Source organism: Podarcis tiliguerta (genome assembly GCF_965153285.1).
Source record: "Podarcis tiliguerta genome assembly, chromosome: 1".
NCBI lineage: Eukaryota > Metazoa > Chordata > Lepidosauria > Squamata > Lacertidae > Podarcis > Podarcis tiliguerta.
Genome location: NC_139534.1, coordinates 132,146,379 through 132,167,819, shown reverse-complemented (window position 1 = coordinate 132,167,819; position 21,441 = coordinate 132,146,379). Strand labels below are relative to the sequence as shown.

Sequence of the window (21,441 nt, the reverse complement as noted above, 5' to 3'; positions counted from 1 at the left end):
GCATTGTTTCCAGGCCTTTGACCATTTTGGTTGCCCTCCTCTGTACACGTTCTAGTTTGTCAGTGTCCTTCTTGAACTGTGGTGCCCAGAACTGGACACAGTACTCCAGGTGAGGTCTGACCAGAGCAGAATACAGTGGCACTATAACTTCCCTTGATCTAGATGCTATACTCCTATTGATGCAGCCCAGAATTGCATTGGCTTTTTTAGCTGCCGCGTCACACTGTTGGCTCATGTTAAGTTTGTGGTCAACCAAGACTCCTAGATCCTTTTCACATGTACTGCTCTCAAGCCAGGTGTCACCCATCTTGTATTTGTGCCTCTCATTTTTTTTGCCCAAGTGCAATACTTTACATTTCTCCCTGTTAAAATTCATCTTGTTTGTTTTGGCCCAGTTCTCTAATCTGTCAAGGTCGTTTTGAAGTGTGATCCTGTCTTCTGGGGTGTTAGCCACCCCTCCCAGTTTGGTGTCATCTGCAAATTTGATCAGGATGCCCTTGAGTCCATCATCCAAGTCGTTGATAAAGATGTTGAATAAGACCGGGCCCAAGACAGAACCCTGTGGCACCCCACTAGTCACTCTTCTCCAGGATGAAGAGGAACCATTGATGAGCACCCTTTGGGTCCGGTCAGTCAGCCAGTTACAAATCCACTGAGTGGTAGCATAGTCAAGACCGCATTTTACCAGCTTCTTTACAAGAATATCATGGGGCACCTTGTCAAATGCCTTGCTGAAATCAAGGTAGACTACATCCACTGCGTTCCCTTCATCTACCAGGCTTGTAATTCTGTCAAAAAATGAGATCAGGTTAGTCTGACATGACTTATTTTTCAGAAATCCATGCTGACTATTGGTGATCACAGCATTCCTTTCTAGGTGCTCACAGATTGTTTGCTTAATGATCTGCTCCAGAATCTTCCCTGGTATTGATGTTAGACTGACTGGGCGGTAATTATTTGGGTCCTCTCTTTTCCCCTTTTTGAAAATAGGGACAACATTTGCCCTCCTCCAGTCTGCCGGGACTTCGCCTGTTCTCCAGGAATTCTCAAAGATGACTGCCAGTGGTTCTGAGATCACATCTGCCAGTTCTTTTAATACTCTTGGATGCAGTTCATCTGGCCCTGGAGACTTGAATACATCTAAACTAGCCAAGTATTCTTGTACTATCTCCTTAGTTATTCTGGGCTGTGTTTCCTCTGCTGAATCATTTCCTCCAAATTCTTCAGGTCGGGCATTGTTTTCTTTATCGGAGAAGACTGAGGCAAAGAAGGCATTGAGGAGTTCAGCCCTTTCTGTGTCCCCTGTTTGCATTTCACCATCTTCTCCTCTGAGTGACCCCACTGTTTCTTTGTTCTTCCTTTTGCTACGAACATACCCATAGAAGCCTTTTTTGTTGCTTTTAACCTCTCTAGCAAGCCTGAGTTCATTCTGTGCTTTAGCTTTTCTGACTTTGTGTCTACACGTGCTGGCTATTTGTTTGAATTCCTCTTTGGTGGTTTCCCCCCTTTTCCATTTTTTGTACACATCCTTTTTTAATCTTAACTCAGTTAAAAGTTCTTTAGATAGCCACCCTGGCTTCTTTAGGCACCTTCCATGTTTCCGTCTCATTGGTATTGCCTGAAGTTGTGCTTTTACTATCTCCCTCTTAACAAACTCCCAGCCATCATGAACTCCCTTTCCTTTTAGTATTACTGTCCATGGGATCTCACCCAGCACTTCCCTAAGTTTTATGAAGTCGGCTTTCTTAAAGTCAAGAAATTGAGTCCTAGTATGCTTGGCTGCTCCTTTCCGTTGTATAGTAAACTTCAGAAGAGCATGATCACTTGCGCCTAATGATCCTTCCACTTCTACCCCATTAACCAGGTCATCGACATTGGTTAGGACCAGATCTAAAATGGCTGTTCCTCTTGTTGCTTCTCCCACTTTCTGGACAATGAAGTTGTCTGCAAGGCCAGTGAGGAATCTGTTTGACCTTATGCTCTTGGCTGAGTTTGACATCCAACAAATATCTGGGTAATTGAAGTCCCCCATTACTACTATCTCCCTTCCTTTTGCATGCTTGGCCATCTGTTCCAGGAAGGCATCATCTATGTCCTCCGTTTGGCTTGGGGATCTATAGTAAACTCCCACAATGAGGTCACTATTATTCTTCTCTCCCTTAATTTTGACCCAAATGCTCTCACTTTGGCTTTGAGGTTCTAAATCTTGGATCTCTTCACAGGTATACACATCCCTGACATATAACGCCACTCCTCCTCCTTTCTTGTCTGGTCTGTTTCTCTGAAATAGATTGTATCCCTCCATTTTTACATTCCAATCGTGGGACTTATCCCACCAGGTTTCAGTGATGCCTATTATGTCATATTTAGTTTGCTGTACCAAGAGCTCAAGCTCATCTTGTTTATTTCCCATCTTTGAGCTGCGGAAACAGATAAGCCCTTCCAGAAGTGGAACCACAGGGGAAATGAGCAAGCTCAGCTTTATTTAGAAACGGGGAAAAACGTGATTCCCCCACAATGTATATTCCGATTCCCAGACACGGGCCATTGAAGCTGCCCCTAAACTGGTTTCCAGATGTTTGGGACTACAAGTCCCATCACCCCTGATCATCACCCTTGCAGGCCCTGGTCTTCGTGGTGCATCCTGGAGGCCCTTGGTGCCTCCAGAGACTGCCAGGATTTTGTGGGAGCGATTTAAGGTATGGTTACCAGATTTTTTTCAATGAATCTGGGACCCTTTTTTTTTATTTTTTTAAGCTGAGTAGCAACAGGGAGTCAGTAGTGGGGATGGTGATGCAAAACACCCTGGGCCCAAGCACACATGCATATTGTATAAAGGTGCAAAGCCCTTCTTTCGCACCCTGTGAAGCATAAATGCGAAACACAAATGCACCGGCGCTCCGGAGGCACAAAAGCTGCGCACGGACAGGGAGAATCCCTCTTGCTCTAGTATACTGGATGCCAATCTGCCAGGCGCACTGCGCTTTCAGGATTATTATGCATTACTAGAGGTAAAGTTGACAAACATCGTTGTGGCTTAGTCTCTTTTTAATGAGCGCGAGGTACAAGCACAAGAGAGGCTGAAGAAAAGGATGCAGTTAAGCAACGTGGCTGGTATGCAGGAAGTAGAGCCAGTGCTTTTTTCTAGAAAAAGAGGTGCTGGTTCTCACCATGAAGTTGTTACAGTAAGTGTTGCACTTTTTAACCCAAAAAAAAAGTTGGTGCCGGTACTGCGTACCCCTGAGTGCCCCCCTGGAAGAAGAAGAAGAAGAAGAAGAAGAAGAAGAAGAAGAAGAAGAAGAAGAAGAAGAAGAAGAAAGCACTGGATATAGCATTGGCAAAATTACCAGTCCTGCTTCTAGCCCCATGACCAGTGCCTCTGAAAGTCCTTTGGTCAGACAGGGCTCTTGACAGCACCTGAGAGACAGTCGGTCCCACCTCCTTGCTAAGAGCCCCACACCTGTAATTAAGTCCCATCTTGCTAGGTGGGGTCACTAAGAAGTTATCCTCCGCCTGCTTGTTATTACTGATTTGCATTTCTTCCCTACCCTTCACCATAAGGTCCCATCTCAGGTTACAGCAATCTTTGTGACATTAAAAACAGTGTAAAATGAATTAAAATGGTGTAAAATGAATTAAATGGTGACAGCAGCCACAAAATTAAAAGACACCTGCTTCTTGGGAGAAAAACAATGACAAACCTAGACGTCATCTTAAAAAGCAGAGACATCACCTTGCCAACAAAGGTCCATATAGTAAAAGCTATGGTTTTCCCAGTAGTGATGTATGGAAGTGAGAGCTGGACCATAGAGAAGGCTGATCGCCGAAGAATGGATGCTTTTGAATTATGGTGCTAGAGGAGACTCTGGAGAGTCCCATGGACTGCAAGAAGATCCAACCGATCCATTCTGAAGGAAATCAGCCCTGAGTGCTCACTGGAAGGACAGATCCTGAAGCTGAGGCTCCAAGACTTTGGCCACCTCATGAGAAGAGAAGACTCCCTGGAAAAGACCCTGATGTTGGGAAAGATGTAGGGCACAAGGAGAAGGGGACGGCAGAGGATGAGATGGTGGGACAGTGTTCTCGAAGCTACCAGCATGAGTTTGACCAGACTGCGGGAGGCAGTGGAAGACAGGAGTGCCTGGTGTGCTCTGGTCCAGGGGGTCACGAAGAGGCGGACACGACTAAACAACTAAACAACAACAAAATGCATTACAGTCAATAGAATAGGGTGGGGCCTAAAAACATGCATGTCAGGTGTCAAATGCGTTTTAGGATGGAGGTTGGACTAGATGACCCCTGCGGTCCCTCCAACTCTACGGTTCTGTCATTCTATGAAGTCACATACAGCTCCCTGTTGCTTCTGGGTTGCGGATGGAAATACGGCTTTGATCTTACCTGGGATTCCAGCAGAGGGCAATGCAGTTCAACAATCTATTATTGTCCCATACAGAGGGAAGCAGAAGTCAAGATATTGACATCAGCATTCCCGCATTTGAGGCTGTAAACAATATTTCAACTATAAGCAATGAATGGCACATCTCTCAGTGATAAGTTATGCATCCAGGATTGTGCCATTGCCTCCAGAGGTTTCATCACCATTTGTGGGAAGCTGTGGACAGGGTACAGAGCAATAACGCGGTGGTGAAGTCTTCTTGGCCTCAGACCAGTATTCCTGAAGGAGCGTCTCCACCCACATCGTTCTGCCCGGACACGGAGGTCCAGCTCCGAGGGCTTTCTGGCGGTTCCCTCACTGCGAGAAGCTAAGTTACAGGGAACCAGGCAGAGGGCCTTCTCGGTGGTGGCACCCGCCCTGTGGAACGCCCTCCCACCAGATGTCAAAGAAATAAATAATTATCTGACGTTTAGAAGACATCTGAAGGCAGCCCATCTGAAGTTTTTAATGACTGATGTTTCAATGTATTTTTAATATTTTGTTGGAAGCCGCCCAGATGAGTGGGGTAGAAATAATAAATTATTATTCTGCCTCCCACCTGTTAGTAAATTATAAGAAGAGGCTTGTGTTTGGATCAGCCCAATGGCTCAACTGGTCCAGAAAACCTCCTCACTGTGTCCAACCCACAAGCTGGGGGGAGCAGAACCAAGCTATCTGTTCGGTCAGTTAGTTAAGAATTTTTATTTATTTACTTGAATTGAGGGAGGGGGAGGCTGCCTCCTGACCCCCCCTTGGCAACGCCTATGTGCCTTTCAGATTTAGGTCTCCAAACAGAATTAGATTGATGAAGTTAAGAGTTGGACGCTATACCATCATCTGCGGCTAGAGGGCGATAACTGGCTTTTATAGCCTGCCGGGAAGGTACTGTAGTAGAGACGGCAGAAGACCATAGAGTTGCTTTCTACCCTTTCTCCCTCTCTATGGAATCAGACGCCGCTTATCCCACGGGCGGGTTCGCACTGGGGGTCCTGAGGGAAGATGTGGCGTCTACCTGATCCGCCTGCTGCGCTCTGCCCACCCCGCTTGGACCTCTGAGGGCGGGGGGGGGCGAGAAGAGAGAAGCGAAGTTCGCGTAACAACTCTAGGGAAAAGAAACGGGTCAGGGGGCAGCTGTCGCGTAGGGAAACTGGGGTTCATCAGGCAGGCAACGCTGAGGGCAGTCGCAACGGGCCGTCGCGTAAGTATGGAAGCGACCGGATGAGGAAGGCCCGCTTTGTGTGTTGGTTTGATTCCTTTCCCGGCGGCGCGATGCGCGCGCAGGAGGCGGGAAAGGCGCTCGGTCGCCTTGGCGGTTTTTTTTTGGCGGCGCCTGAGGCGGCGGCGGCGGCCGGGCGGAGATGCGGCTGCCGTGCGAGGTGTCGGTGGCGAGCCGCCTGCTCCCCTCGGCGGGGCTGCGAGGGCCGGGCCGCGCCGCCCGGGCTGTGGTGGCCCTCGGGAAGCCGCCCGGAGGAGGGGGAGTCTGGCTCCAGGTCAGCACCGCCCGACACCGCCCGGGGGCTAAGTACCAGGTCAGGCAGGCAGGCCGCGCCCCGGCCCTGCTCTCTCTCTCTCTCTCTCCCCGCAGGGAGAGCCCAGCCCTCGGGGCCTCCTCGGTGGTGGCTCCTCGGGGTTAAAAAAAGTATTTTAAATAGTACTGGTACTACGTCGTAGCCATGGGGTGGTGGGACCCATTGCACATCCAGCGCCCTTTCTTCCCGTGCAAGAAGGGAAAGCAAGTGAAAGAAGGAAATAAAAGAGAGCAAGGAATCGCCTCTCTCCCCTCATAAGTCAAGCTGCTTTTCTAATCAGGCCTTTGACTTTTCGCTGTCTTATGTCATTTAGAGGGGTTGGGGGGTGGGCTTTTAATGTATTTTCCTCCCTCCCCCTCCCGGGTTTGTCTTTTTCTGTTGGTGCCCCAGGGAAGAGACTAATGAATTTAATAGCGTCTGTTTTTATTTTTATTCATTAAAATGCTATACAGCCCTTCATCGGAGGATCACATGGCGGCTTAAAATATAAAAACTCAAAAATACATAACATAGTAACAGACAAAAGCAGTAACACCTCCCTACATGCATGTGCATACACACACAGTCGAAAAGCTTTAATTAGGTTAACTAGGTTTAATTATTTCCCTTTTCTTCCCTCCCCCTCCCCTTTAATGAAGATTACCCGCTCTGAGACCCCACAGCTAATTCTCCCCTGGCCTCCTTGCTGTCCCAAGTAGGACTAATTCAGCCACCTAGCCCTGGTGACTATCTAATTCTTATTAGATGGTTTTCCCCCAAATTGATTCTTGAACTTTGAATTTTGTTGTTATTCATGTTTTTATACTGTATTTTATGCTGCTTCTACAATTGTTTTACATTTGTTGTTAGCCACCCTGAGCCCGGTTTTCTGAAACGGGAAGGGTGGGGTATAAATTTAAAAATATTGTTTATTCATTATTATTATAAAGGCCTGGGAGAAGAGGAATGTTTTTGCCTGGTGCCTAAAGATATGTAAAAAGGGGCCAGGTCAGCGTCCCTGGGCAGAGCATTCCTCAAGCAAGGAGCCACCACAGAAAAATCCTGTTTTTGTGTTGCCACCCTCCAGACCTCTCATGAAGGAGGCGCACAAAAAAGGGCTTTCAGATCATGATTGCAGGGTCTGGGTCCATTCCCATGGGGAGAGGCAGTCCTTGAGCCTTTGCGGTCCTAATAAAAGCTTGGATGCTTTCAAAGAGGAGAGGGTATTAATGGATACTAGCCATGATGGCTGTGCTCCGCCCTCTGCAGATGAAGATAGCATGCTTCCGAATGCCAGCTGCTGGAAACTGCAAGAGGGAAGACTGTTATTGTGCTTGGGACTTAACTTCCTCTGGTGAGCATCTGATTGGCCACTGTGAGAGGAGGATTCTGGACTAGATGGGCCACTGGACTGACGATCCAGGAAGCTCTTCTTAAGTTCTTATGAGACTCTTGCCCAGAACTGCCAGCAGTCCCTCCTCTGCATGTAATGAGGACCAAGACGAGGGTGCCATTCATTTATTTTGGCTGTCAACAAGCATCCTCAGAAGACCCTGGCTACCTCACTATAGTCAAGCAGGTGCCTATAAGAAGCCTGCAAGCAGGACCTAGGGAATAATAGAGGCCAACTACCATCGTGCCCTGCCTGTGAGCTTCTATAATAATAATAATTTATTATCTATACCCCGCCCATCTGGCTGAGTTTCCCCAGCCACTCTGGGCGGCTCCCAATCAAATGTTAAAAACAGTACAGCATTAAATATTAAAAACTTCCCTAAACAGGGCTGCCTTCAGATGTATTTTAAAGATAGGATAGCTGCTTATTTCCTTCACATCTGAAGGGAGGGCGTTCCACAGGGCGGGTGCCACTACCGAGAAGGCCCTCTGTCTGGTTCCCTGTAACCTCACTTCTCAATATGAGGGAACCGGATCTCAGGGTCCGGGCTGGACGATAGGGGTGGAGACACTCCTTCAGGTATACAGGTATTCTAAGGGCATAGCTGTCAACTTTTCCCTTTTCTTGCGAGGAATCCTATTCGGAATAAGGGAATTTCCCTTTTAAAAAGGGAAACATTGACAGCTATGTCTAAGGGTCACCTGGCTGGCACCTGGGGGCTGCTGGAGCATTGGAAAATGTACTCTTTAGTAGTTACGTGGATTTATCTGTAGCTCTGATCAGAACATGCGGGTCCCTTAAGAGGCAGAGAACAGAAGCAAAGAGCGACATGGCAACAGCCACGTTAGCGAAGCTGGAGGACGTGCCCAAGAAAAGGGGCTGCAAAAATTTATCAGGCTTGAAGTCCCCAGATACTAAAGGTGAAGTACTTCCTGGAGCTGAAGAACTAGATTAGGACACTGAAATTGGATACTAATTCCACTAATGAATTGGCAGTTACTTGGCCACTGTGTAAAATGCTTTAAAAATTACAGATAATACGCTGTTTGGGAAGCAGAAGCCTTTCCAAAGCTGCTTTTGTCAAATATTAGCTTTGTATATGATTATTCGGCAGCCTCCGTCTTCCTGCTCTGAACTTGCTCTTTCAGTCCTTACCACCTTGGTCCTGGTTTAAAAAGCCGTGGGGCAGATCTGGGATATTGCAGTGGTGAATAGGGAACAGTGGAGGGTTAAGGTGCCGTTTGCTCCAGGGGAGTGGGAAGCTGTGCCGCCAATAATTTAAGAAGAGACGCCTTCACCCCGGTATGGCTCCCCTTTATCACATACACAGCCCAACAGGACAATGACAAAAATCCACCAACAGCATACAAATCAATATGGCTAACCTGATCCAAAACACCCACCCACCTCACTCACACACGAAAACAAAGATCACTACAGCCAATCACAAGCAAACAATCACACCCTAGGCCAACCCCAACCTCTCTCATCACCAAAGGAACACAAGTGAACAACACAAACAACGCTGACCCCAAACTCTACATACATTAAACATAATAGAAACACCGCCACCCGACCCCACCCCCTTCATTTTCCCTCTCTCCACCCCCCCTTTTCTTTTTTCTTTTCATCTCCCCCTAATGCCTCAACAAATGAAATGGATTTGTAAAAATGTTACATGGAAAAACAACAACGAGGCTTTACACTTACTTCTGTAAAACAAGAAAATCCTTAATAAAATATCAAGATGGAAAAAAAAGAAAGAAGAGCTTTGCTGAATCAGGCTCAGCTTTCGGACACTGGCCAATCACAGGGGGCTTTATAAAATGAACAAATTGTGAATCCCTTCCCACATTTTTAAAGCCGGAATATCTGTTTGGCAATTTGAACATGAAGCTTGTTTTGGGGTTCTCAGCAGGGAATGTTTACTTGCAGGCTCATGGCTCTATTGTGCTCTTTTCCTTTTGAAAACAGCTGAGAGAGAACATAGAACAGCTCTTTACTAAGTTTGTGGAGGAAGGAAAAGCCACCGTACGGCTGAAGGAGCCAGCGGTGGACATCTGTCTCAGCAAGGTATGGCGTCAGGCCAGGGGCAGCAGATGGTCTTCTAACTGCATGTTCTCACTTGCCAAATTAGGATGGTGTTGAGGTAGCCCTTCTTGGATGACAGCAAAAGACACGCACCCTCCCCAACCTCTAACCTGTCTCTGCTGAAATGATTAAATTTGGGGGGGTGATTCACAGGAGTTTGGATGCAGCAGGAAGCTCGTTAGCTGCTCCTTTGATCTTCCAAGGTTAAGAAATAGCAGTTGGGAGCTTTGTGACGTCTTGGCCGTCTCACAGTGAAGAATTAAAAATGCATTTCAATGTATGTGATTCATTGATTTTTAAGCAGAGGTTGGATGGCCATCTGTCATGTATGATCTAGTTGAGATTCTGGCATCACAGGGGCTTGGATTAGAGGACCCTTGAGGCCCTTCCAACTCGACAATTCTATTATTCTACTTGTTTATGTTATGAAGATTTCATATTATATATATTTTTTTATTAAATAAATAAATAAATACCAGTTGCTGGGCACCAGGAGTGGGGAGAGTGCTGTTCCTCTCAGGTCCTGCTTGTGGGTTTCCCACAGGCACCTAGTTAGCCACTGTGAGAACAGCATGCTGGACCAGATGGGCCATTGGGCTTATTATGGTCCCCATATATATTTCATTTCTTAAGCTAGTGAACAGATTGGGAGCGATATCTTGCAACTTAAAAAATACCTTTCATCAATGTTGATGCTGACTGGCAGGTTTTACATTTGCATCATTTTAGAAATGAGGTAAATAAGAGATTGATTTTTAAGTTTAAGCTTTGTGCTTCAGCACAATGCAGGGTTCGGTTTGTAGGACCAGATTATTCATGAAAGTTGTACAGTGTGACAATGCTGAGGCTTTCTTTTGCTGTCTCAATAGTTAGTCAGTGTGGTGTAGTGGTTAAGAGCGGTAGTCTCGTAATCTGGTGAACGGGGTTCGTGTCTCCGCTCCTCCACATGCAGCTGCTGGGTGACCTTGGGCCAGTCACACTTCTCTGAAGTCTCTCAGCCCCCTCACCTCACAGAGTGTTTGTTGTGGGGGAGGAAGGGAAAGGAGAATGTTAGCCGCTTTGAGACTCCTTAAAAAGGGAGTAAAAGGCGGGATATCAAATCCAAACTCTTCTTCTTCTAGTCCTGTTCTTACAGGCCCCGCTTAATATTAGAGCAGTATTTGCCCAGCCTCCCTCAATGCCCCTGTCGACAGTGTGGTTTGTTAATTGTGGGAGAGACAATGCCAGACAAAAATGCATTGTGCTTTCTTCCGCATCCGCTTTCCAAAGGCTTCCACCTGATCCTTTCCCACGTGTTGGTGTCATGGTTCAGAAAGTGCCAGCGCATTGACAAAAGCGTTGAATCTGCAAATGCTTATTCTCTTGGTGTCCTGTTTGGCTGCAGGCAAATGTCGGCCACCTGAAGACTTTCCTCTCTGCAATGAAGCTGGCTGACCGAGGCACCAGTGAGGAAAGCTTACCACTCTCCACCTTGGCCCCACCGAAAGCTTCTGAAGTTGAGAAGCCAAAGACAAAGATGACCATAACATCCAGGAAGGATTACCCTTTCACCCAGGGCTTCCCGTACACTCTGGAGCAACTCCAGGCCTCTTACTGCAAATTACCCCGCATTGATATGCGCATACTTTGCCTGAAGAGCCTCCGGAAACTGGACTTGAGCCACAACCTGATCAAGAAGCTGCCAGTCACCATTGGGGATCTCGTGTCCCTCCAGGAGCTCAGTCTACAGGGCAACCTCCTGGAGTCCTTTGGCGCGGCCCTCTGTAATTCCACCCTCCGAAAGTCGCTCCAGTCTCTGGATCTCAGCCAGAACAAAATCAAAGCGCTTCCAGCCCAGTTCTGCCAGTTGCGGGAGCTCATTCACTTGAAGTTGGATGACAACGACCTGATCAGGCTGCCCTTCAAGATTGGTCAACTGAGCCAGCTCCGCTTCTTGTCCGTGGCTCGGAACAAGCTCCCCTTTTTACCCAACAGCTTTGGAAAACTCTCCCTCGAGAGCCTGGATTTATTTGGCAATCCTTTTGAGCAGCCCAATCCCCTTGCTCCGGACATACAGCTAAAAATACCACTGACTTTGTGGGAACATTCAGCTAGAGCAATGATCAATTACAGGTAAAGGGGGGGGGTTGGGGGGGGGAGTTTCTGTATCCCAGAAGCGGTGCATCCCTTTCCTTCCTATTGTTTCTTACAGTCAATAATCGTATCAACGCTTTAGGACTTTTCAGTTATAAAGTGTTGAGATTATTGTTGAGTGTCAGAAACAATTGTAACGTGAAGGAAAAGTAGGTAAAGCTCATGGAAGAATTTCAGAAAGGCCTTAGGATGATGTGCTGATTTGCATTTGTGGGGTTTCTTCTACAAATACAGTACAGTGGTGCCTCGCAAGACGGAAAACCCGCTAGACGAAAGGGTTTTCCGTTTTTCAATGCGCTTCGCAGGATGAATTTCTCTATGGGCTTGCTTCGCAAGACGAAAATGTCTTGCGAGTCTTGAGATTTTTTTTCGCTCCCCACCCCCTTTTTCTATGATTCTATGATTCTAAGCCGCTAAACCGCTAATAGCCTTTTAGCAGCTAATCCGCTAATCCCTTCAGCCTTTAATAGCCGCTAATAGCGCTAAGCCGCTAATAGGGTTGCTTCACAAGACGAAAAAACCACTAGACGAAGAGACTCGCAGAACGAATTAATTTCGTCTTGCGAGGCACCACTGTATTTAGTGACTTGCAGAAGATCCCGGATTCAGTCCCTGACGGTTCCAGGTAGGGTTGGGAAAGAGGCCTGGCTGACGTGGAAGCCTTGGAAGTCTCTGCAAGCCAGGGTAGACCTGAGCAGTTAAGTTCTCAAACTGTGGGTCACAGGTCCCCTCCACTGCTCCACCCACATGCCCCATAGAAAGCTTTGGGATCTCTGTTCCGCAGCCCAGGACTTTTCATAATACAGTGTTTGTTTTGGCAAGGATGCTGATGCTGAAGAGGAACCAAGTGCATTAGGTGATCTCTGAGACCTCCAGCAATCTTCCAGAGGTTTTCCAAAAGGGGGGGAAAGGGCAACTTATTGTGTTGACAGTATTGAGCTACAGAGACCAGGCAGCTGACTTACCATGGCCCTGTATTTACACATAATCAGAATGAATCTGTTACGGGTTTTCAGTAAGTTGTTGAGTGGGGCGTTTGGTAACTTCAGTAATGTAATTGGAATTGCCAAGCTCATTAGGCACTTGTAGCTGTTGGGAGAAATTTCTCTTCAATCCCAAAATCAGTTTAGGTCTTAACCCTCTTGGCAATGGCTCGGGAACGTTGCCGTAGGTAAAGATCTTGTTTTTGTTTCTGCGCGAGAAGTTAAGCCACTGTCCAGTATCACCCAATGGGTTCTGTGGCTGAATTGAGCTGGCCTGCCTCTCCAGCAACCAGTTCCTCTTCATTGCAGGGTAGTGGAATTGCGCAACAAGAACTTCCGGTATCTCACACCCTCAGTCACTGTCATCTAAGGCAGATGTTTACAGTTCTGTTGCATAATAGCAATAGAATTATCTTTGTGGCACGAGTACGGCTATTGGTGTTTGGAAGAGAATTTGGCTTCCCAAGGTGTCATGGCAAGAATCCAAGCAATGACACTACTGGATATGCATGCTTGAGGAGAAGGACATATTTCTACAGGCAGCTAAAGGCCACCCAGGGGAAGGCAGGCGAAATGGATTTAACATCTTTAATAAAGCTACATTATTATTTTTACCAGCTAAGGAGATTCTAGGTTCAGCAGTATGAGGGTCTTGGGTGGTCACTTTGGCTCAGAAGTGTGTTTGGGGTGCATACATTCAATATGTTGATTTAAAACGCTTGCAGGCTTCTTTCCAAGACAGGCTTCCAGGCTCTATGAAACCGCTCAGCACGAACTGTATTCACACCCAGGCCTTGTTCTCTTTTCACAGGCTCCCGTACAGCTGCCACGTCCTTCCTTCTCACCTCTGTCACGACCTGGACATGTCAAAGAGCTGTCACTGTGGGCGAGCCTGCCTAAGCAGCTTCATCCAGACGACCGTGACCATGAATCTCCACAGTGTGGCGCACACGGTTGTCCTTGTGGACAACATGGGGAGCACAGAGGCCCCCCTCCTCCGCTACTTCTGCTCTCTGACTTGCTACTCTCAGTTCCTGGACAGACATCTGCAAAGCATCCGATGACCTGAAACCGAAAACCACATGTGGTCTGAGAAGCCTCACTCAGCAACAGACGCTGTCTGATGTCGAAAGCAATGCTGGGACACTAGGAAGCAGAGCCAAGAGATCAGTTGTCTCCCAGGCCTTTCCTTTTTTCATCATCCAGAAGGAGCAAGGGAGGCAGGTTTGCCTTCTAAACAGAATGCAGTTTAGCAAAGGCTGCAGGTTCTTTATGAAACACTCTTGCCTGCATAGATCAGGGAAGCTCCTTGCCTGAGAGTGGCAGGTTATGTTCAAGATGTGAATATCATATTCCTTCGCCTTCCTGTTCATCACTATGATTGAGCAGGAGGACTCTTCTTGTTGTGCCCCCAAGCAAGAACCTGATTTCCTTCTCCTGTGCATTATAAGGACACTGTTCTACCTACAAAAATAGTTAGCTGTTTGTTATTTAAAGCAGAACATGTTTGAAGTGTGTCTAGAAGTTTGGCTGCAGTGGAGCCTCTCTGGATGGCATGCGACTTGTTCAAACAAGCTCCAGGTTATTTCATCAGTCTCCCAAAATCTGTTCCCTGAAATGGTGTCCGCTCTGAACAGGACAGTATTACTAGTTAACACAGAGTCTATGCTGATTTTTTAACGTTCATGCCATTGTCAAAAGGAAGTTTGTCACGATCACACAACCTGTTGTGTTGCTATTGAAGAAGCGATGCAAAAATAACGTGCTTCAAAACAAAATATTGTGGTGGCCAGTTCATCATATATTAAAATTTGTATGCAGGAACTGGTTTTTCCGAGTACCAGATGCAGGCACAGAGTGTTTTGGGAATGGTGCCCACGTGCAGAAATTGTAGTTTGAAAGGAGAGGGGTATGTGATGCAAGAATGGGAAAGGATTGGGCCCCTGCTAGTCTGGATTTTGCCTGTAAAATGTGTGCTCTGTATGCAAGAATTATTATGGAGTGCATCATATGAAGCACGTTTTGCATCAGTTAACTTCTGAAAGCCTCTTTTATTTCTTAAAAAGAATAAATAAATGCTTAAGAGTCTGAAATGGTGTGAAATGAGTCTTGCATTACTCTTAAATGGAGCTGGGCTTTAGAAACAACATAGATCACACCAGCATATTTCTGTTCCCTGGTCTCTGCTCTTTAGGATCGTGAAGGATTCTAAATTTACAAAATACAGTGACAGCACAGATAGAAACCTTTGGCCCATTAGAACTAAATGGCCTCTTTAACTCTGGGGCTGCTGTACTGCTTTCCAGCCCCATGGAGATGATGATGATGATGATTTTATTTATACCCTGCCCATCTGGCTGGGTTTCCCCAGCCACCCTGTGTGGCTTACAGAATATATAAAACATAATAAAGCATGAAACATTAAAAACTTCTCGGTACAGGGCTGCCTTCAGATGTCTTCTAAAAGTTGAGTACCAGTAGTTCTTTATCTTCTCAACATCTGCTGGGAGGGTGTTCCACAGGGCGGGCACCAGTGAGGGAACTCCCAGAAAGCCCTCGGCGCTGGACCTCAGTGTCCAAACTGGCTGATGGGGGTGGACACGCTCCTTCAGGTATACTGGCCCGAGGCCGTTTAGCACCAACACTTTGAATTGTGCTTGGTAACACACTGGGACCCAGTGTAAGAGGGTCATTCCATATAGTGACCCAACTTTTTTACTTCATGTCATCCAATTTTCTTAATATTTTGTACACTTGTTGAATGATCAAAACTAAGTTCAACTCTAAAATAAACAAGACTTCGGCCAACAGAATTAACGCCTTGAAAGAATTCTCGTTAAGTACTAAAGAATTATTTCAAAGTGTTTATTGTATCATGCAACAGCAAGCTGTCACTCTGCTATGGAACACATTTTTTAAAAAGCCCGACTAGCTTTTCATATAACTTTTAATTGAATAACTTTCTAAAGAAATGCCTGAGGTAACTGATATTATAGGTTGTAGTCTTTTTTATTCTGTTTTATTTTACTCCGTTTATCCTAAATGGAACCCAATAAGGCAGACATGTATGTACAAAAAATAAAAATTAATGTGATCCCAGTGAGATCCCAAGGTGAAATTTTGCAGGAAGCAACAATTTCTTGGGGAAATTGTAATCGTATTAGATTTTGTAACAAATTTAAAGTACACCCATCATGTGACATACATTAAAGCCCATGAAGTTCTGAAGAGATTGGTGTTTTTAGTTTTGACAAATCTCAATCCTGGGCTGAGCTTTAAAGGTTTAAAGGCCAAAATGGTCCATTTTTTGAAATAGCAAACCCTCATAACTCACAAACGGAATGAGATAAAAAAATAAAATTTTAGATTTGAACTTAGTTTTGATCATTCCACAAATGTACAAAATATTAAGGAAATTGGATGAAATGAAGTAAAGAAGTTGGATCACTTGATATGGAATGACCCAGGAATTTCGGGAGAGGTGTTCTATGGTCAAGGCCTGGGCTGCTTAAAGAGTACTACCAAGGACATATCTGGGTTTGCGGAGGGGAGAACACTGTACATGAAGTTCAGAGTTCCACGGATCCCTTTTTTTGTCAGAATGAAGTGTCAAAAGGAATTGTTGTTTAGTTGTTCAGTCGTGTCCGACTCTTCGTGACCCCCTGGACCAGAGCACGCCAGGCACTCCTGTCTTCCACTGCCACCCGCAGTTTGGACAGACTCATGTTTGTAGCTTCGAGAACACTGTCTAACCATCTCGTCCTCTGTCGTCCTCTTCTCCTTGTGCCCTCCATCTTTCCCAACATCAGGGTCTTTTCCAGGGAGTCTTCTCTTCTCATGAGGTGGCCAAAGTCTTGGTGCCTCAGCTTCAGGATCTGTCCTTCCAGTGAGCACTCAGGGCTGATTTCCTTAAGAATGGATGCGTTTGATCTTCTTGCAGTCCATGGGACTCTCAAGAATCTCCTCCAGCACCATAATTCAAAAGCGTCAATTCTTCGGCGATCAGCCTTCTTTATGGTCCAGCTCTCACTTCCATACATCACTACTGGGAAAACCATAGCTTTTACTATACGGACCTTGTCAAAAGGAATAGTGGGGCTGTAATATATAGCTGGTCCCTTCCAGAATTAAAATCCGCTACCGAGGTTTCAGAAAATTCCTCTTCTGAGCTCTCCAACCTTCCCCAGTTCCTTCTATGCAGGAACACACAAACATTTTCTTTTTCAGTCTTGTAGTTCCAGCCAGACGCTTCTTTTGGACGTGATTGTTTTTAAACTGCCAAGTAATTTGCATTTGCTTCCGAGTTCCAACTGGAGCTTCATGCATCAGCTGCAGCAGGCAGATGTCTTGGAAAGCAAGGCCACACCATTCCCAAGCAGGGAGGGATTAAAATGAACACGCTTGTTGCACCCATCTCAGAGCCTGGTGCCTGCAACTCCTCTTTTATTTAAATAACGTTTATGCCGCAACTTGGCAGATCAACAAAAACACAGCCACCCACATCCTCTTGTGTGCAATCCTAAAAAGGCACAACACAAAAGGAAATCTGGTCGAGAGGGAGGAGGAAATAAGCAAGTACCAGTTCTTCCTAACAACCAGCTCTTAGGGAAAAGTTCTAGGTAGAGGAGACACTGCCTTCTTTTTGCCCTTCTTTGCATGGCTGAAGACTCTGCACATGCTCTATGATACCCCATCCCCCACTGAGTTAAAGGGGGAGGCGGGGCTTGCACTTGGTTAAAAACGCAGAGGAGGAGGGGCAATTGTCTAATATTGAGACCTTCCATGATGTGCCTCTGTATTCCAGGGACAATACCCGGATTTACAGAAGCTGTCCCGGTTTCCAGTTTGATCCTAGAATGTCCTGCTTTTCCTTAGGACAGGGGTCAGCAAGGTTTACCTTGCCCGGGCCAGTTCATTCCAGCAGATCCCTCTGTGGGCTGGATAGCGCACACGATTTTCGACATCTGCGTCTGCACAGGTGCAATTTTCAGCGCTGCGGAAGTGAGTCCCCACGCCACGCTACGCCGGTTTAGCACAGCGCGCAGGGACTCGCTGAGCGGGCGGCTCGTGGGCTGGTTAAAAAACCCCCACGGGCTGCTTAGGTTGCTGATCCATGCCTTAGGTAAAGGTAAAGGTACCCCTGCCCGTAAGGGCCAGTCTTGACAGACTCTAGGGTTGTGCGCCCATCTCACTCAAGAGGCCGGGGGCCAGCGCTGTCCGAAGACACTTCCGGGTCACGTGGCCAGCGTGACATTGCTGCTCTGGCGAGCCAGAGCCGCACACGGAAACGCCGTTTACCTTCCTGCCAGTAAGCATTCCCTATTTATCTACTTGCACCCGGGAGTGCTTTCGAACTGCTAGGTTGGCAGGCGCTGGGACCGAGCAACGGGAGCGCACCCCGCCGCGGGGATTCGAACCGCCGACCTTTCGATCGGCAAGCCCTAGGCGCTGAGGCTTTTACCCACAGCGCCACCCGCGTCCCACAGATCCATGCCTTAGGACATCCCTATTTTCATCAGAGAAATGTTGGAGGGTAAGGAGTTATGCAGCCCTGGAGCCAAGGAGATAAGCGACTTTATAATAACCCTCAGAAGACATCTGAAGGAAGCCCTATAGAGGGAAGCTTTTTAATGTTTAATGTTTTTATACATATTGGAAGCTGCTCCGAGTGGCTGGGGCAACCCAGTTACATGGGCAGCCCATCATCATTATTGAATAGGATGTCCCTATTTTTATTGGGGACGCGGGTGGTGCTGTGGGTTAAACCACAGAGCCTAGGACTTGCCAATCAGGTCGGCCGTTCGAATCCCCATGACAGGGTGAGGTCCCTGCTCCTGCCAACCTAGCAGTTTGAAAGCATGTCAAAGTGCAAGTAGATAAATATGTACCACTCTGGCGGGAAGGTAAATGGCGTTTCCGTGTGCTGCTCTGGTTTGCCAGAAGCGGCTTAGTCCTGCTGGCCACATGAACCAGAAGCTGTATGCCGGCTCCCTCGGCCAATAAAGTGAGATGAGCGCCGCAACCCCAGAGTCGTCAGTGACTGGACCTAATGGGGTCCTTAGTCCATGGGGTCACAAAGAGTCGGACACGACTAAACAACAACATTTTCATTGGAGAAATGTTGGAGGCTAGGGAGTTATGCTGTTTCCAGGCAAGGAAATAGAAAACACCTGAAGGCAGCCCTGTAGGGGGAAGTTTTTTTTCATGTTTATATGTATGTTGGAAGCTGCTTCGAGTGGCTGGGGCAACGCATTGAGATGGGCAGGTGACAAATAAAACTATTATGATCGAATGCTTCGTCCCGCTTTGCAGGGAAGAAATGTTGGAGATTTTCCAGTTCCGGCTGCCTCTGCCTTCCCGCTCTGCCGGGGCCCAGGCCGCCCTCCACCCCCAGCGCCGGCTCTTCCCTCTCCCCGGCCGGCCGGCCGGTGGCTCCGGATGCGGAAGCCGCACGTGGAGGGCGGCGGCGGAGGAGGAGGAGGATCCGGAGGCGGCGCCCTCGTCGCGGCTGCTGCAGCCCCGGCGGAGCGGAGCGTGGCGGCTGGTGGCGCGTCCGGGGCGGGGCGGCTGGCTGCCTGGCTGCCTGGCCGGCTCCCTCCTTCCTCCTCCGCCCGCCCACGCCCCATCCGGCCTCGGCGCGGGGACTGGCCGCTCGCCCCTGGGCCGCCTCCGGAGAGAAAGAAGGCAGGCGGGCGGGCGGGCAGGCCGGGAGATCGAGCCCATCGAGGATGCCGCGCGCGCGGCGGAGGGCACCGTTGGCCGCCCGGCCGCTCGGCTGATGCGCCCCGGAGGGAGGGCCGCGCCGGGCCCGGCTCCTCGGTGATCGAAGGGGCCGCCGCCGCCGCCATGAGGCTCCGCATCTACAAGCGCAAAGTGCTGGCGCTGCTGCTGGCCCTGGCCGCCGCCGCCTGCGCCCTGGCGCTTTGGGGAGGCGCCGGAGAAGCCGGAGGGAAGCGGGAGGCGGACGATCGGGCGCCGCCGCCGCCTCCACCGCCGCCGCCGCAGGGAGACCAGCCCGGGGTACCGGCCGGCAGCAGCAGCAGCAGCAGCATCCTCCCCGCCCGGTCCGGCCAGCGGCTGCCCAACGCGTCGTCTCCGGCGTGGCTCCCCGGGGAAGAAGGCAACCGGACGCTGCACTACCGCTCGCTGGTCTACCGGCTCAACTTCGACCAGCCCGTGCGCAACGAGGAGCGCTGGCGGGCGGCGACGGCGGCGGAGGGAGGCGGCGACGTCGGGGCGGACGCGGTGCCGGTGGCGGTGGTGGTGCAGGTGCACGAGCGAGCCGAGCACCTCCGGCTGTTGCTGGCGTCTTTGCGCCGCGCTCCGGGCGCCGAGCGGGTGCTGCTGGTGCTGAGCCACGACGTGTGGTCGGCCGAGCTGAACGCGCTGGCCGCGTCGGTGGACTTTTGCGCCGTGCTGCAGGTCTTCTTCCCCTTCAGCCTCCAGCTCTACCCGGGCGAGTTCCCGGGCACCGATCCGCGGGACTGTGCCAGGGACGTGGGCCAGGCGGCCGCGCTGCGCCTGGGCTGCCTCAACGCGCAATACCCGGACGCCTTCGGCCACTACCGCGAGGCGGCCTTTGCGCAAACCAAGCACCACTGGTGGTGGAAGTTGCACTTCGTCTGGGAGCGGGTGCGCGCCCTGCGACGCCACCCGGGGCTGGTGCTTTTCCTGGAGGAAGACCACTACCTGGCGCCCGACTTCTACCATGTGCTGCAGCGCATGTGGTCCGCGCGCCAGAGGGACTGTCCCGAGTGCCAGGTGCTGTCGCTGGGCACCTACGCGCCCGTGCGGGGACCCTTCTCCGGACGGGCCGACAAGCTGGAGCTGAAGACCTGGAAGTCCACCGAGCACAACATGGGCATGGCCTTTGGGCGGGACACCTACGAGCAGCTGATGGGCTGCGCCGAGGCCTTCTGCACCTACGACGACTACAACTGGGACTGGACCTTGCAGCACCTGACCGTCAGCTGCCTGCCGCGCTTCTGGAAGGTGCTGGTGCCCGAGATCCCCAGGGTCTTCCACACGGGCGACTGCGGCATGCACCACAAGAGGCAGTGCCAGCCGGCCGCCCAGAGTGCCAAAGTCGACGCGCTGCTGGACGCCAACCGGCAGCACCTGTTCCCCGAGACCATGGTGGTGGGCAAGAGGTACTCTCTGGCCCCGCTCAGCCCCCACGTCAAGAACGGCGGCTGGGGAGACATTCGGGACCACGAGCTCTGCAAAAGTTACCGCAGGTTGCAGTGAGCCCAGCCGGGCCTGGATGGAGCCTCCGCGCCTGTGGGATCTATTACAGGCATGAGCCCGAAACCAGGGGGTGAAAATGTATTGATTGGTTTCTGCTTTAATAGGGACAGTGGTTATTACAGAGAGAGAGAGAGAGAAAAGAAGTGTTTCTGAGGCAGAAAGGTCCTGTAGGGGAATGTTAAAAATAAACATAAATGCTACTTGTTTACTGGAAAAAGAATTGACAGTTTTTACCTAGGCCTTTTTATAAAGTGTTTGCGACACTTTCAAACAACCCTGAATTCCGTTTTTCTTTTGCCGTTTGGGTGTCAAAGGGTTGGGCGAGTGCCTAAGATGACCAGGGCCCCCTGTCCGCAACTCAGGAGCCCCCCAGTTCTGAACTGGTTGGCGCTTTCTGAACAACCCCTCACCCTCTCTCTGCCAACCACTTATCTTACTAGAGAGAATCAGTGGTTCAGTATTCCATAATCTTGTACATGCTTGCTTGAAATTTGGTACCTTAATACCTGCAAAAGCCTTCTATTTTATTTGCTATGTGCTTATGAGAAAATTGGAAATCCATTTCTTTTCACTTAAATGTAGAAATATGCAACTTTTTTTTTTAGTTCTGCCAAAATAAAAAAAAAATCATGTTTTTTGTAATACAAG

General features: G+C 48.9%; 2 protein-coding genes across 4 annotated transcripts; both read left to right on the top strand.

Annotated features, from left to right (window-relative positions):
- The first annotated feature begins 5,666 nt into the window (after positions 1-5,666).
- On the top strand, positions 5,667-14,639 carry LRR1 (leucine rich repeat protein 1). Of its 3 annotated transcripts, none has more exons than XM_083438710.1 (4): positions 5,667-5,925; positions 9,314-9,412; positions 10,815-11,542; positions 13,358-14,639. In XM_083438710.1, the coding sequence occupies exons 1-4, from the start codon at positions 5,794-5,796 to the stop codon at positions 13,608-13,610; spliced, it is 1,212 nt and encodes a 403-aa protein (XP_083294836.1). In that variant the 5' UTR covers positions 5,667-5,793; the 3' UTR covers positions 13,611-14,639. The 3 variants fall into 3 exon arrangements, with proteins under 3 accessions (XP_083294836.1, XP_083294835.1, XP_083294837.1); XM_083438709.1 differs by having other exon boundaries at positions 5,667-5,964; XM_083438711.1 differs by lacking the exon at positions 9,314-9,412 and having other exon boundaries at positions 5,759-5,964.
- A 4,362-nt stretch (positions 14,640-19,001) lies between these two features.
- Positions 19,002-21,440, top strand: MGAT2 (alpha-1,6-mannosyl-glycoprotein 2-beta-N-acetylglucosaminyltransferase). The gene has a single exon (XM_083438190.1). It carries the CDS (start codon positions 19,393-19,395, stop codon positions 20,791-20,793), a length of 1,401 nt encoding a protein of 466 aa, XP_083294316.1. The 5' UTR covers positions 19,002-19,392; the 3' UTR covers positions 20,794-21,440.
- Position 21,441: the final 1 nt, after the last annotated feature.